This window comes from Rhipicephalus microplus, chromosome 4 (assembly GCF_043290135.1).
Source record: "Rhipicephalus microplus isolate Deutch F79 chromosome 4, USDA_Rmic, whole genome shotgun sequence".
Lineage (NCBI taxonomy): Eukaryota > Metazoa > Arthropoda > Arachnida > Ixodida > Ixodidae > Rhipicephalus > Rhipicephalus microplus.
The window spans coordinates 30,932,767-30,946,791 of NC_134703.1; the positions used below are offsets into that span (position 1 = coordinate 30,932,767).

At 45.3% G+C, this 14,025-nt stretch overlaps 3 protein-coding genes across 4 annotated transcripts; 2 read left to right on the forward strand and 1 right to left on the reverse strand.

The window, feature by feature from the left end:
* The first annotated feature begins 826 nt into the window (after positions 1-826).
* On the forward strand, positions 827-4,944 carry LOC119171822 (uncharacterized). Of its 2 annotated transcripts, none has more exons than XM_075892455.1 (3): positions 827-1,140; positions 2,068-2,351; positions 4,635-4,944. In XM_075892455.1, the coding sequence occupies exons 1-3, from the start codon at positions 898-900 to the stop codon at positions 4,726-4,728; spliced, it is 621 nt and encodes a 206-aa protein (XP_075748570.1). In that variant the 5' UTR covers positions 827-897; the 3' UTR covers positions 4,729-4,944. The 2 variants fall into 2 exon arrangements, with proteins under 2 accessions (XP_075748570.1, XP_037278573.2); XM_037422676.2 differs by having other exon boundaries at positions 828-1,140; positions 2,068-2,602.
* A 3,750-nt stretch (positions 4,945-8,694) lies between these two features.
* Positions 8,695-9,967, reverse strand: Rad9 (cell cycle checkpoint control protein Rad9). The gene has a single exon (XM_037422675.2). It carries the CDS (start codon positions 9,831-9,833, stop codon positions 8,862-8,864), a length of 972 nt encoding a protein of 323 aa, XP_037278572.2. The 5' UTR covers positions 9,834-9,967; the 3' UTR covers positions 8,695-8,861.
* A 308-nt stretch (positions 9,968-10,275) lies between these two features.
* LOC119171823 (uncharacterized) lies at positions 10,276-13,917 on the forward strand. The gene is made up of 4 exons (XM_037422677.2): positions 10,276-10,633; positions 11,612-11,793; positions 12,635-12,706; positions 13,431-13,917. Exons 1-4 carry the CDS (start codon positions 10,568-10,570, stop codon positions 13,660-13,662), a joined length of 552 nt encoding a protein of 183 aa, XP_037278574.2. The 5' UTR covers positions 10,276-10,567; the 3' UTR covers positions 13,663-13,917.
* The last annotated feature ends 108 nt before the right edge of the window (positions 13,918-14,025 follow it).

Sequence of the window (14,025 nt, forward strand, 5' to 3'; positions counted from 1 at the left end):
AGGATCATGGAGATTAGGTGTTTTCAACCCTCACTCCCAGCCTTCGTTTTTTGACATATATTCTATCTAAGAATGTTGCTCCCAGCTGGCGGATCAGTTTTAGAAAAGGACGTGGACTACACTAACCATGCGACCTCAATTCATGATGATCATCATCGTATTTGCCTATTTGTCCATGAGCATTTAGGACCCCGTCGACCAACCACCGTCGCTTGCAGGGCCCCACCCGCAATAAGCACAAACGACCAAAATTCCAAATCATGAATGCTTACGTGGGGTCCCATTTACAGGTACGCGCGAGTCATGCTCAATTCGCTCCAACTGCGTCGATAAAGCAGCCTTCCAGGCATATATAGCTGTAGCATATCCGACGTACCCCGATTAGCCAGCCTTGGGACGTTTATTCGTCACGTGTACACGAGTCCGAACGATATGTCTTGTGCTGACACAGCTAGGGGAAGCGTAGCGTCCCCGTCGTGGCACGTGGTCGACGCGGCACAATCAGCTGTGAAAAAAAAAAAAAGAAGGGGGGGGGGAAGCGCACCGCCTGCTGCGACTCTATTCAGTTTTTCCCGTCGTTCCTAATACTGAGACGCGATCTCTTAATTGCACAGCAGCGCACACAGCAAGAGAACGCGCCCCGACTTCTGGAACACTCGTTTTACGCTCATTTTGTTAATTAAAACGGCCAACGTAGCTCACGCACTCGCAAAATGCACCACGGACAACGCCAAACCCTCACGAAGAAGCCACAACAACAGGGGCAAATTCATCCATTAAATTTGATGGCAGTCTGGCAACAACAACCCCAAAGTCTGGCAACTGATTTATGCAATGCCAAACAGAACCTTGCCTCCATCCTTCCTCCGTGCTTGCCTCTCGTGAGGAATCGCAGGAATGGCAAAGCGGCCCTGGGTGCGCTGCTGCGTTCCTGGCTGCAGCAAAGGAGCGTTGCAGAGGGAGCGAAGTCGGGCTCTGTCGGTGTTTCGAGTGCCTCGCGATGCCGCGGCCAGAGAGCTGTGGGAGAGGCGGCTTGAAATGACACCCGGGTCTCTGCGGACCGACAGCCAGCTGTGCGAGCTCCACTTCGAGCCCAGCCAGATCCGTCGCGATTACGTGCACCACATTGGTGGAAAAGAGGTGAGGGGGCACCAGTTTGCCACCGGATGGAGCTAAAAATAGAGCGAAGCGTTGTCGAGACGGGTTACTGAACTCGTAATTGCGGGTGCCCCGCGGAACACTTTCGATCCCGATCGAATTCATGTGACACTCGTTTAACACTGTTGTCGAACGGTCACTTTTGAACGCGATCGGGCCTGGCCCATCTAAAATTTTGTGTGCTCGAACTGCAGATTCAATCCCTCCATTGAATAATTTAATCACTAATCGCGATAAGCGGTGCACTGTGTGACACCGGTTGAAGATGAAATGCGCACAGAAATTTGTTTGAATTTCTAAACTATATGAGTAGATCACGAAGTACACAAAATACTGCCAAATAAGATATATTGTTAAAATCTAGATGCTTTTAGTACGCTCAAAATAACATAAGTGGAGTGCTTTGACATTGTTAAAAAATAATAACAAATAACTGAATTATCAGAAGGATGCATGCTTGCTTTTGCTAAGAGCTGGTTTTAAAACTTTGCATAGGACAGTGTTCTCTCTTTTTTGAAGATATTCGAGCCTACCTTGAAAATCTCTCTCTAGTGCAGAAGCATCGTGCTTAATGAAAAAAAATCTACAAAAGAAGAAACAAATGAACAAGGACTTATTGCATGTGCTGCTGCACCACATACTTCAGGTAATCGCCCATTGCATGATAAATGGCCTTAAAAAGATAGCTACAATGCAGAAGTCCTTTGTTAGGCATGATTTTGTGTAGCTGGGAGCGGTTACACCAATCACAACTCAGTGCCTCCGGCCTTTATACATGTTGAACCAATTTGCATTATGTCTGGCCACAACCGCATGGAAATGTAATTTTGTGTTCGTGCTTTTTGTTGGCATTTGGGAAGTCTCAAGAATGCAACATTTATGCACTTTTTCTTCCTTTATCGAGTCCAGGTGAGGATACCACGCGGAAGGGCAGCATTACTGCCTGGTGCGCTACCTCTGGCACCTCCTCATGGAGAAGAGCATCCGGATCCCAAGAGGCCAAGCAGTGAGCTCAACTCCATCAAAGAACATGTGCACAAGCTCTCAGCCATCCACCTGCCCTCCAAGTACTGGTCCTGCATTCGTTGCCACAACCTCGAAGGAGCAGTGTTTGCCACTTCGTCATTTAATCCTGCCACAAACGACTTGATCACTGAGAAGATGGTGGTTGTGCAGTGGGCTCCCAATGAGAGGCGAGAAACACTTGTGTGTGAGACATTTGTACATGGACGTCGCTTGGGGGATGTGATTGTGGGTGATCTGTGTGTCGTTCAGCAGGCACTTTGTATGCTGGACGCATTGCAGCTCTGTTCAGGTGTGGGCAGCATTGAGTATGTGCTCGAGCAGTTGGGTGGTCGCCTGACAGCTCACTTGGAGCACAGTCTAGTGGCACATAAAGGCACCTACTTCAGCCATGCATGCGTGGCCACTGTGGAAGCTGTAGGTATGTGGAGATTTCGACCCCACATTTGGTATACATTCAGACATCTCTGTCACAGCACAAGGGTTCCTAGACGGGCCACTTGGTTTAAGCACAATGTCAGTGGCAATAGATTGGCACAAGTGACTAGTGGCCGGAGTGGCAAAATGGTGACATGCAGCGCTGTTCCCATGTGTGCTCATGCCGAGTGCTAAGCACACGGCTGCACAAAGTAACTCATCTTTTGTTTTGTGTGTCTGTGTGCCTTTTTGCACGGTCTTTGTGAGCAGCTGAGATTCTGCGAAACCAACAATAGCTTTCAAAATGTCTGCTTTAGATGGGTTGCCTTCTTCTGGCCACCCTTGCTTTAAGCCCCGCCACGGTGGTCTAATGGCTAAGGTACTCGGCTGCTGATCCGCAGGTTGCGGGATCGAATCCCGGCTGTGGCGGCTGCATTTCCTATAGAAGCGAAAATGCTGTATGCCCGTGTGCTCAGATTTGGGTGCACGTTAAAGAACCCCGGGTGGTCAAAATTTCCGCAGCCCTCCACTACTGCGTCTCTCATAATCATATGGTAGTTTTGGGATGTTAAACCCCACATATCAATCAATCAACCCTTGCTTTGGAAAATGGAGTATGCCTGGTGCACTAGCTATTGTCATGCTCGGGAACGACAGTGCAGCATGTCCCCATTTCGCCCCTCTGACCACCAGTTGGTTGTGCTGATCTTTCACTGAGACTATAAATTGTGGCGAAGCAGTGCGAACAACATCACCATTGGAAGAGCAAAAGAAGACAAAAAGCTGCCCAGTACCGTGATTTTCAATGTCACATTATAAAGATAAAAGAGCACTTGGGGCCTCCATTTTTTTTGGATACTGGTCACTTTGTTGTAAAAATAGCTCACTTCAAAGCTCGCAATACTGCAGACAAGGCCATTAAGCGAAAAGATTTTGCAAAGTTCAATGGCAAGCTCGGTAAACAAAGCCACTCAATTTCTTGCACAAACTATAGCTAACACAACTTGTGACCAGAATGGCATTCTATTAAACCTAAGGAATCTTTTTTCTTGAGATCCATCTTTTGCGCACACTCAAGTATTAACATATCATCACTACTATGAGCTTCACTATGACCACTACAGGACAAAGGCCTATCCCAACGCTTATCCTATTCTGTGTGAGCTGATTCTATTTTATGCCTACAAATAGCCCGATTTCGTTGCTCCATCCGACTCTACGCTGTCCTCGCCTGCATTTACTATTCCATTGCTCTAATTCACCACCAGTTGTCTGTCTAACGTGGCTGGTAAAGGTCAATTTCTGCCATTTACATTCAACTACAATATTGTCTACCTTTAATGTTATGCGTATCATTGTTTATAGTAGACTATATGGTCCTTTGTCTCAAGTTTCTTTGTCACCCGCCACTTTTTAGCCCTGTGTGTTAAAACAGGCAGTATGTAATGATTCCAACAGTGTTGCCTAAATTACCATTTGCACTTAGTATTTACAAATGCGAGCATGATTAAATAATGATTTGTTTAGCCAAAATGAAGTGAAAAAATTGTGTGCAGGCTATGCAGATTTTGTTTTAGACGGCTCGAAATAATTGGCTTCTTGCACAAACATTCATTTAGTAACCAATGCATGTGGGCAATATTTGTAGCTGCAGAATTATGTTTATCACTTGCACTTACTTGTAACCCTCCAATAGTCATGGATATTTATATTAAGCCAGACATGATATTCAAGTGGACAATTCCCACATCAAATAGGAAGAAAGTAGAATTTGTGTTCAAAATTTCAAATATGCTCAAGCTCTTATTAAAAACATCTACATTTTCCAGCTTCTTTCGAAATTATGAAGGTTGCAGGCACAAAATGGAATTGGTTCGCACAAGATAGGGTTAATTTAAGATCACTGGGAGAGGCCTTTGTCTTGCAGTGGACATGGCTTGCAGAAAATTTTGTATTAAAATTTGATGATATCTCCTGTGAACATAATTCACATGGGAAAAAATGTTTTTCTATCCTTCATTTATTGACTTTTGCAGGTGCATCCTGTGCTTCTTGCAAGCTAGCCAGGAAGGCTGTGCTGACCAAGAAGTCTGCGTTACTCAGGAAGAACTTCCTTGTGTCATATGTTGACAGCTCTGCAGAGATTAAGTGAGACAAAGAGACTGCTAGAGCCATGGGCAGCAAGAACAACATTGTAAACCAAACCAAGAGCTTTTTTTCTTTTCACCAGTTCAACTGCGGGTGGAGTCCGCTTCTCCTGCATTATCCTTCCCCCTCAAAAGTTCACTTGTTCATTTTTCTTTTCTAATTGGCATTGCCTGCTATATGTTTGTGGTGCGGGCTCAGGATTTGTTTTTCATACCTCACAATGAAGATTGCTAAAGCCATGGATGTGGTGGCAAGGTCGTGAAAGAGACTTGCCGTATGGTTGCCTTCTCATTCTTTGTGGCGTCTACTCAACTAGAATTGACTGTGAATTCATGAACAAAAGTGTGCATATTACGTCTACCTTGTATGCTTTGTAAAAAAAGATTAAAAATGGTATCAACTTCTGCATGTAACTACATCTGAGTACAAACATTGTTGTGCCTTGCTCTGGATCAAGCAGATTAAATATTGAAGAATGCGCCTCTTAAAAGGACCCTGCAACGCTTTTCCAAGTAGCCATCCAATGGCTTCTGTTATCTATCTCTAAACTGAATAGGTAGCTTGAAATAATTGAGGTCTACACGTGAGTAAGGATATAATGAAAAACTGTATTACATGCACATGTACAAGAGAACACACTTCTCTAGTCAAGTTCAATGTTCAGACTACCCCACACAACCAAATTCTTTCCTTGGGGAGAAAGCAGCCCTTTCTCTCCTGTGTGGGTTTTCACTCCACAGTGAGTCTGGCTCTCTTATGTCAGCGGTTCCATCTTCGCAGTTTCGACTTCTGCAAAAGACTGCCTTTTGTGGCTTGTTATTTTGTCTGGATTTTGGTGCTCTCGGAGTTTGTTACATCTTCATTGAAGGAGTATATTGGTTTGCGAATTGACCACCACGAAATTTTTTATGAACGGAGTTATGGAGATTTCTCACACGCAGTGATTGCATTCTCTCTTCTCTTGCCCCGACAAGCGCACTGGAATCTAAGCAGGGAGAGGGAGAAAGAAGTTTTGTCTCGTGCGAGCTATGACTTTGGGCACTCTTTTTTTATTCGAACAAGTGGTGTACTTTTTGTATGAACGTTAGCACATGCACAGGTACGTGGTGGCCTCTCACAGCGGCAGCAGTCACAATACAGCTCGCAATGCTCAAATCCACCAATGGCTGTGAACTTGGGTTTATGACGTAGTAATTTCAGGCATGGTATGTAGAAAAAGCATGGAACGATTTCTAGCTGACCTTGAGAATGAATTGTGAATTCCAGGCCGCCCACTACGCCATAATGTTTGGCTTGTGTGTTCTCAGAATCCTCGACTACCAATTGGCGATGTTTTCTGACGATGCTGGAAAAGTGTTGCAGGGCCCCTTTAATCAGTTGAATACTAGTTTGACTGAGCAGAGAATTCTTCTTGTAAAAACGCATTTTATGCTATCTCCTCCCATGGCAATAAAAGGTTTTAGTTTGAGCACATAAAAAGTATGGTCTATGGCTGTGTGCATACTCATCATTTGGTAGGCAATACAAATAATACTTGCATTGTAATGTATAAAATCAACAATTCTTTATTGTATAAATTAAGGCTGCACATTAGGCGTGCAGGAACAAGGCTGGATAGAAATCAGGTTAGCAGAGACTAAGGCTACGCAGTTTCATAAACTGCTTTAAATACCATAGATTCTTCGAAAACACCTTATAGTGAATGCATTCATATTATAAAGTAATTGAGTCTACATAATGCAAAGTAGCCATGTAAACTTGTCTATTATTTAGGATCATAATCCTAAATACCGGACAAGAGGTCACTTAATAATATAAAAGTTTTTCCAGTGGTTACTATAGCAGCGAATGAAAATTTTTAAAACAGGATGCTTTGGCCTGCAGTTTATGAAGAGAAAGTTATCCGATAGATATACTAGGTTACTGAATGAGTACCTTTCTAATGCATTTTTTTTTTTGTTATCTACAGGCATGGGCATGTGCTAGCATTGGCTACTGGCATGCATGGAATTGCAGATTGGCCAATAGCTGCACATATTTCAATGTATCTTATGTAATCCAATAAATCTGACACGATGCTTGGAGGACATTGCATAAAACTCATGTGAGGCAAATTTTAGGTATAAAATTAAGAAATTATAAAGTCTCTAGGCAAGGTGCACACATGATGGCTTTTCCAATACAATATTGCATGCCTCAGTATGTCTATACCTCTTAAATAAAAGATGCAGAGCATGGGATGACCAAATTTTTTGTACAACTTCTACAGCACTGCTAGTTTTGCATGAAATTGAGGGTACTGCCTAAAATGTGCCCTCAAAATGATATAGCCTGCTATACCCTGTGATAACTCTCTCATAATGTGGTCATTGCTTATTAGGTACTGCTTATCCTACTTACAGGGCAACACCAATGTGCCCTGCCTCCATAGCCTTCGCTCCGATGTCAGGATAAGTTGTCGATGAGTCTAGTACAACTCCAAATGATAAGTGCAGCTCGTGTGAGGAATCTGATCAATGTCTGCCTAAGCCCAATATGAACTCACGGAGATGGATGCATGCTGATGAAGTCACTGCAGTGTTCCCGTCACTGCTGCTGAATTGTGCAATACAGTAAGCAGTAAGAAACTAAGACCACATTATGAGAAAGACAGAAAACAGATCGTCCGAAAATCAGAATGGATACAAGAAAATTTGGTCCCATTTCGCCTAACTTAAGTAAATGCTGGTTTACAGGTTATAAGTCTCGCAGGTTTCGTGAAGTCGTTGGTACAATTATTGTTCACCTTACAAGAATGCCTTCCTTCCAATTTTTTAAATAGCACCACATTTACAGCAAGCCTGTATTCCAAAGTAAACGTGGCATTCATGACGTAGTGGGTGAGTGTGTGGCCACAGATGCGTTTAGTTTTCTAAAAAAAATATATTTGTAATATGGCCTTAAAATGTTCACTGAACCATCGAAACATTTTCCCCATTTACATTTTCGTGTAGACAATATTTGAAACGTGTTAATGATGCGAGCGAGCAAAACCAAAATTAGCCGCAAGCTGCTGTTTTATTTGCAGAGCAACACAAATGTGTGGAAGTCCTGCCTCTGTAGCCTTCGCTCCAATTTCAGGATAAGTTGCCGCTGAGTATAGGACAAACCTAAAAGGTAAGTGGAGCTCATGTGAGGTATCTGATTAATGTCTGCCTGTCACCAGTATAAACTTACCGAGATGGATGCATACCAGTGAAGCCACTGCAGTGTTCTCATCATCATGATCAGCCTGACTACGTCCACTGCAGGACAAAGGCCTCTCTTATGTTCCGCCACTCAACTCAGTCCTGTGCTTGCTGCTGCCACTTTATACCCTCAAACTTCCTAATGTAATCTGCCCACGTAACTTTCTGTCTCTACCTCACCAGCTTGCCTTCTCCGGGAATCCAGTCAGTTACCCTTTATGAACAGCAGTTGTCCTGCCTACGTGCTACATGCCCGGCCCATGTTCATTTCTTCTTCTAGATTTCAACGATGATATCCTTAACCCCGGTTCGTTCCGTGACCCACTCTGCTCTCACTGCTGCTCAATTGTGCTATACACCAAACAGTAATAAACTAAGACCACATAATGAGAAAGACGGCAAACAGAACATCAGAATGGATACCACAAGATTGCAAATGCAGACGGGGGGGTCTGCCAGGAATTAAACAGAGTGAGAAACTTAAGAAACTTTGTGGCATAAAATAGAAGCAGCTCACAGGGGATACACGAACTTAGAGATAATTGAGAGAGGCCTCCGTCCTGCAGTAGACATAAGACAAGCTGATGATGGTACAGTAGGATCGGCAGTTTCTGCAATATGAATCACTACACGTGGCATTTACAGTATTACGAGCAGGCAGCTGCACAACACAATCTTATTCGTTCCAGCACGCACATTATGTCGTACATACCACATGTGCTAATAAGTGGTAAATTCATTTATCGTGCTCCATAAAGTCCGCAGGAGCACTGCGAAGAACGAACACCGCCTCTCAAAGGTGCAGAGCCAGTACTTTGCTGCACTGGCAGCTGATTATCAGCGTAAGGTTTTACGTTCAACACAAGTCTCGCCCATTCGAAGAAAACCTTAGCCTTCTTCCTCGTCGCTTGCTTCAGCATACACCTGATCATCGTGCGGCAACTGCGACGTGAACTCGTCCAGCGGCGGCCGCGTGAGTCCCAGCAGAAACGCCCGGTGACGCTTGCTGGCAGCGTCTGTACACGGCCGCGCCGCCGGCCGGCGCTCGGGCGGCGCCACGTTGCTTGCCAAAGGTCGACCGCCGGCTGCCAGGGTGGCGGCGACGTACGTCGCCTCCAGGCCGGGCACGCCGTCCAGGCGTCCCACCAAGGGCATGCCTGGTTCGTCGAGTTGCAGCCGCACCGTTAAGCCCTCGAAGAATCCTAGCGCCGCCCGCAAACCGCGCAGACAGACCGTCAGTTCGGCAACGTCACCGCTGCACTGCAAGTCGTCCAGTTCGGCGGCTTGGACGCTCACGCTAGTGCGAACGGAACGCTGCGTGTCGGCGCCCTCCAGGTGCGTGAAGACGTCGAGCCGATCGGGCGATAGCCGCAGCGTCACCTCGGGCACGTTCACGGGAAAGTTGCCCAACACGTCGGACAACAGCTTGGCTTGGCCGCACACGCTTCTCGCGTACGAGTCGGCTCGGAAGGAGAACTGCAGTTCCTCGTACTCGATCAGCGGCAACCAGAAGCGCTTCGTCAAACCGCGCCGAAAGCGTAACGCGACCAACGCCTGATCGCCAGTCAACTCGACGATGCACTCTTCGACTGTCCGGTCAAGCGTCTGCACGGATCGGAAGGCCAGCAGGCTTGATCGAGCACTCAGTTTACCTCGGTAGCCTTCGCTCTCAACCTCACTTGCGCTGAAGAAGTTACGTTCAAAACTGAAGCACATATACGAGCTTCGAGAGGCACTGAACGCTTTCAGAGACAGTGTGCGCTCGTCGGCGATCACATACACTTCGTCGCCGACTTTCGTCAACGTTTGCACGGCGCGGCCGAATAACTTGACGTTTGATGCCGGAATGGTGTACTTCATGGCGTAATAACGTAACAACTTTACGGTGGTGCTGTACTGCTTCGTCGCTGCTTGATTCAATCGCCGTACTTTTATCCCGTGTCATCACACCACTTCACAGAAAGTTGTCTCAACCACGGCGCGTGCGGTTTCGAGTTCCCGCCCGCGCCATGCTTGACTTGAATTGGTTTCTTCTGGATGGCAAAACGTCTTCGACATAAACATGTTGCAAAAAAAAAGCAACAAGAAAGCTGCGCATTTAAAAAGACAAATTATTTTAAAAATTCGAAATAACTATAGCGAGCATGTCCCGAATCAAAATTTTTTTTTTTTGGTTTCAATCAGTGACTTAACCTAAGATGCTTTTCTGCGAACACAAACGCTTGTGTAGACGTTCTTACTGAAGTCAACCGACGGGTCTGCGTTGGTGTTTTTTTCTTTTTTTTTTCAGGCTAGGTCGTGTTGTCTTTAATTGAGAACGGTACTTGAATTGAGATTGGATGAGTAGCGATTTATTGCGGGGGCTGCAAGCCCTGCGTTAAAGCGAGCTTCGTTAAATATGTCGCTGTGAAAGTGCATATGAAGAGCGATCGACAGGCGCCAGCTGCGACTAGCCGATGTTTCTCAAGACTTCTTCGTGCCAAATAGTTGCACCGCCACAGAACTGTACGATTCTACTGCGAGCCCAATTCAACAAGGGTATGGTTGTACTGTGAGTGCTGTGCGTCGATTGAATTTGTGCGTCAGCGTCAAAAATGTTTACGCGCGCAGCGAAGGAACTTCTGCGCAATACCATCAGCAGTGTCGACCATCACAACAGGGTAAGCGGGCAGCAGCTGCAGTTCGCTAGTCTACGTTGTCCTGTCGCGACGCTTGTCTGGGAAGGCAAGGCTGCTCGACAGATCTTTCTGTTGTCGGTCATTTCTATCGAACACAATCGTAGTCTAAATTCGCTTCAGCTTGACGGTCGTGGGTTTACCAGAAAGTGTCAGACACAGTACACCTACCAGAAAGTGTCAGACGCAGTGCCCGTTGAACGAAATATCTCGTGAAACGTGACGGCAACTTGTAGTTGCGTACCTTTCGCAACATGTTGCGTGAGTTTTTCAATGCAGTCATTGTAAGGAGATGCTTTAGTGGTACCTGCCAGTGGGAGACATTTGACTTCAATGTGATTTACAAGTGCATGGGTTCGGTGCATTTGTATATATATATATATATAAACGTGCGGAAACACGTTAACATGAACTTTAAAGCCCCCAGTGACGACTAGTCCAGTACTGTTTCAGGCATGCTCTATTGACCTACGTAAACACATAATCTCTCTTCACTTATGCTTCGATCAAGACAGCATTTACAGATTGCGTGCTTCTAGATTAAGAAGCAGTTTTAATCACTTACCTTGACCTTTTCAAAGCATGAAAGCCGCTAGTAATAGCTCCGACAAGAACTTGTCTGCGTTGGCTTAACAGGAAAGTGGTCAGACAAGAAGACCCTCCTGATTGTTCATCACATCAAGCATACACATTGCCGTCTTGCTTGGCCGTCTCAGAGCCGAAATTTGCTAATGTGAAAAAAAAAGAGAGAACTGAAAAGTCTAGTAAAATTATTCAAGAGCAACTTTTTGTGAGAGTGCTATGGAGCGTCCATATAGATTTTATATGACTTTTCTAAACTGGTGCATTTTGTCTCAGCAAAGCCTTAGTGGCCAGAAAGTCTGTGACGGCAAGAAAAAAAAAGAAGTTGGGAGTGTGGCCACTTCTTGTTGCACTAGACAGCCATTGCTTTGTGGTCCGCAGGTTCTAGAAGAACAGGAGATGTGGCGCCAGTGGGAATTGGAGAGAGGTCTCACCATGATGGTGTCTGACGAGGCTCTTCGTGCGCGCCAACATTCCCAGCGGTCCTTCCAGCGAGGATCGAAGCGTCAACGGTCCCCTGAGCCATCACTGCCAACAGCCAGTAGCAGTAGCTCTCAAGAAAGGCAAGATGTACTTCGGAATTCAGCACCAACTTATGGTGTTTTGCTAGTGCATTTTGCGGTGTTACAGCTTTCACATTGCATGTGGCTGCTGCCTGAACAATTTTATAGTGAAGGTTTCATGGCTACAGAGATGGTCTTGCTTTTAATAAACTGGAAGCCAGCATTCTTTGTGTGTGCATCGCAGGTGCAGGCAACATACCTTACTTAATTCTAAAGTAAATGCGAGTTTTATTTTCCTGAAGTTGACTGTTAAGACACAACCAGCAAATACCACATGTATTGCACTTCATGCCTTTCAGTGGGTGTGATTTGCATAGCTGTACTTACATGCGTAATAACTGTGGCCATGGTTAGCTTTCGCTTGATGTTACCTGTTACAGAATACTGGAACTGTTGACGACAGTCGAAATGCTTGTTGCAACACCTTGTGAAACATCATCTAGGTACAATGTATTCAAAATGTTTTTGTCTTTGGAGGGTCAAAGGAAAATTATAAGCACACAATGATGTAACTACCCAGACCAAGAGTTAAGTAAGATGTCGTACTCGCACAAGGTGGCTTTGCCAGCATTGTTGCTGCTGTTTTTGCCCCTTCTCCAACATGGTGGCTCCATGAAGGGCGACACGTTTACATTCAGTCAAATAACTGTCTGTTATAAATTTTACCAGTGCGTTCATATTTTTTTGCTGACAGTTAAACATATATTGTGATGTGAAAACAGCCCCTTTGGCAGTTTCCTGTTCACTAATTCTTCTGGCGATGCATGCATGAAAAGTTAACATGCTATTCGCAGTGCACAATCTGAGCTGCCCTGATTGTGACTGAATGCCATGATTGCAGGTGGGGCCACAGTGGCTATCGAGAACTCTACCCTGAGGAGTTCAGCCCCCCGAGAGAGAAGCGGCAGAGACGGTGAGCATTGCTCTAAATTAGCTACAAACAGCTACTACTGATTGCACAATGCTCATCGATAGAAGAAGTGTTCAGGCATATTATCAGGGGATAACAAGCGCCAGTCAATTGAGGCTGATTTAGCATTCTCTGAAAATGCTTCAGCATTTCCTGGGAGTGGTTAGTATAGGTGCAAAAAATCACTGTTGAACCACTTCTTCAGAGCTTGTGCCCGATCATGTCAAGGATGAAAAATTACATGAGCGTTCAAAGTCAGGCCTGTTCATATGAACCTATCGTAAAACAAAGCAAAAGCCAAGACGCAGGCAGCTTTGTGTGTGCCGGTGTCTAGGTTCTCATACTGTTTTTACAAGGATTACGTGCAGGGCACTGTTCTTTTTAAAATTAAATATGCTCATCCTCATGCACAATGAATAAACTAGAGCCATGCTATTTCTGTAAAGAAACTGTGTTATGCATGTAAAATCTATGCTCTAAAGAACTATCTCTGCTTTGGTGTCATTTCTGATATGACGTGCCTAGTGTCATGGCAGTGCAATGCAGTTGGAGAATTATCATCTGCTTAACTGCAGGTATTTAATGCTAGCACTACCATTTGCAGCCATTCTATTTCTTTTCCTGTTGTGCGTGCTAGCACTGTAGTTTCACACAGCGTCACCAGACATGCTGTGGTCACATGCTCTTGTGGCTCATATTGATGGCCTAACTGTGTCTTGGTGAGCAGGTCCTCCAACCGGCGTCGCAAAGGAAAGTCACATCACCGCCATCGAAAGTCACGCCACAAGAAGGCCTCCAGCCAGGAAGGTCGTCGCAGCCGGTCACGCCACCGCCGCCAATGCAGGGACTCCTCGACCAGTAGTAGCAGCTCAGACAGCAGTACTAACACCTCAGACAGCAGCACCAGCTCCTCGGAGAGCAGTGATGGTGAACTGGTCTGGGAAGAGCGCAAGACTTGAACTGCCATGACGTGGTGATACTGTGAAAAAAACTGTTATACACATGGCTCTGTATTGCAATGGCTTGCGAAGTTCAGACAGAACAGCTTTCCGACGTTGAGCTGCATGCAGTGGCCTGTGTGGCTCATGAATCTCCCGAGTGCCACTAGTTTTCTTTCCCCCACTCTGTTCTATCTATCGAAAGCCTTCCAAGTTTATGGCTTGTGTTGTTCCCGTGACCAAGGAGCAATAAAATTAAAAAAATGTGGTGTACAAGGTTTCATTGACTGCATGAAGGGCGTACAAATCACTGTATGCGAGGAAGGAAGGACTAAAATACTACTGTGGTTGGTGAATTGTTCTGTGTATTATTACCCTTACACA

Excerpts from the sequence above, each read along its gene's own strand:
- LOC119171823 (XM_037422677.2), top strand. The coding sequence starts at position 10,568 with ATGTTTACGCGCGCAGCGAAGGAACTTCTGCGCAATACCATCAGCAGT. Across the intron at positions 10,634-11,611 it reads GTGTCGACCATCACAACAGG|GTTCTAGAAGAACAGGAGAT; the intron begins GTAAGCGGGCAG and ends TGTGGTCCGCAG. Across the intron at positions 11,794-12,634 it reads AGCAGTAGCTCTCAAGAAAG|GTGGGGCCACAGTGGCTATC; the intron begins GCAAGATGTACT and ends CCATGATTGCAG.
- LOC119171822 (XM_037422676.2), top strand. The coding sequence starts at position 898 with ATGGCAAAGCGGCCCTGGGTGCGCTGCTGCGTTCCTGGCTGCAGCAAA. Across the intron at positions 1,141-2,067 it reads ACCACATTGGTGGAAAAGAG|GTGAGGATACCACGCGGAAG; the intron begins GTGAGGGGGCAC and ends TATCGAGTCCAG. Across the intron at positions 2,603-4,634 it reads GGCCACTGTGGAAGCTGTAG|GTGCATCCTGTGCTTCTTGC; the intron begins GTATGTGGAGAT and ends TGACTTTTGCAG.
- Rad9 (XM_037422675.2), bottom strand. The coding sequence starts at position 9,833 with ATGAAGTACACCATTCCGGCATCAAACGTCAAGTTATTCGGCCGCGCC.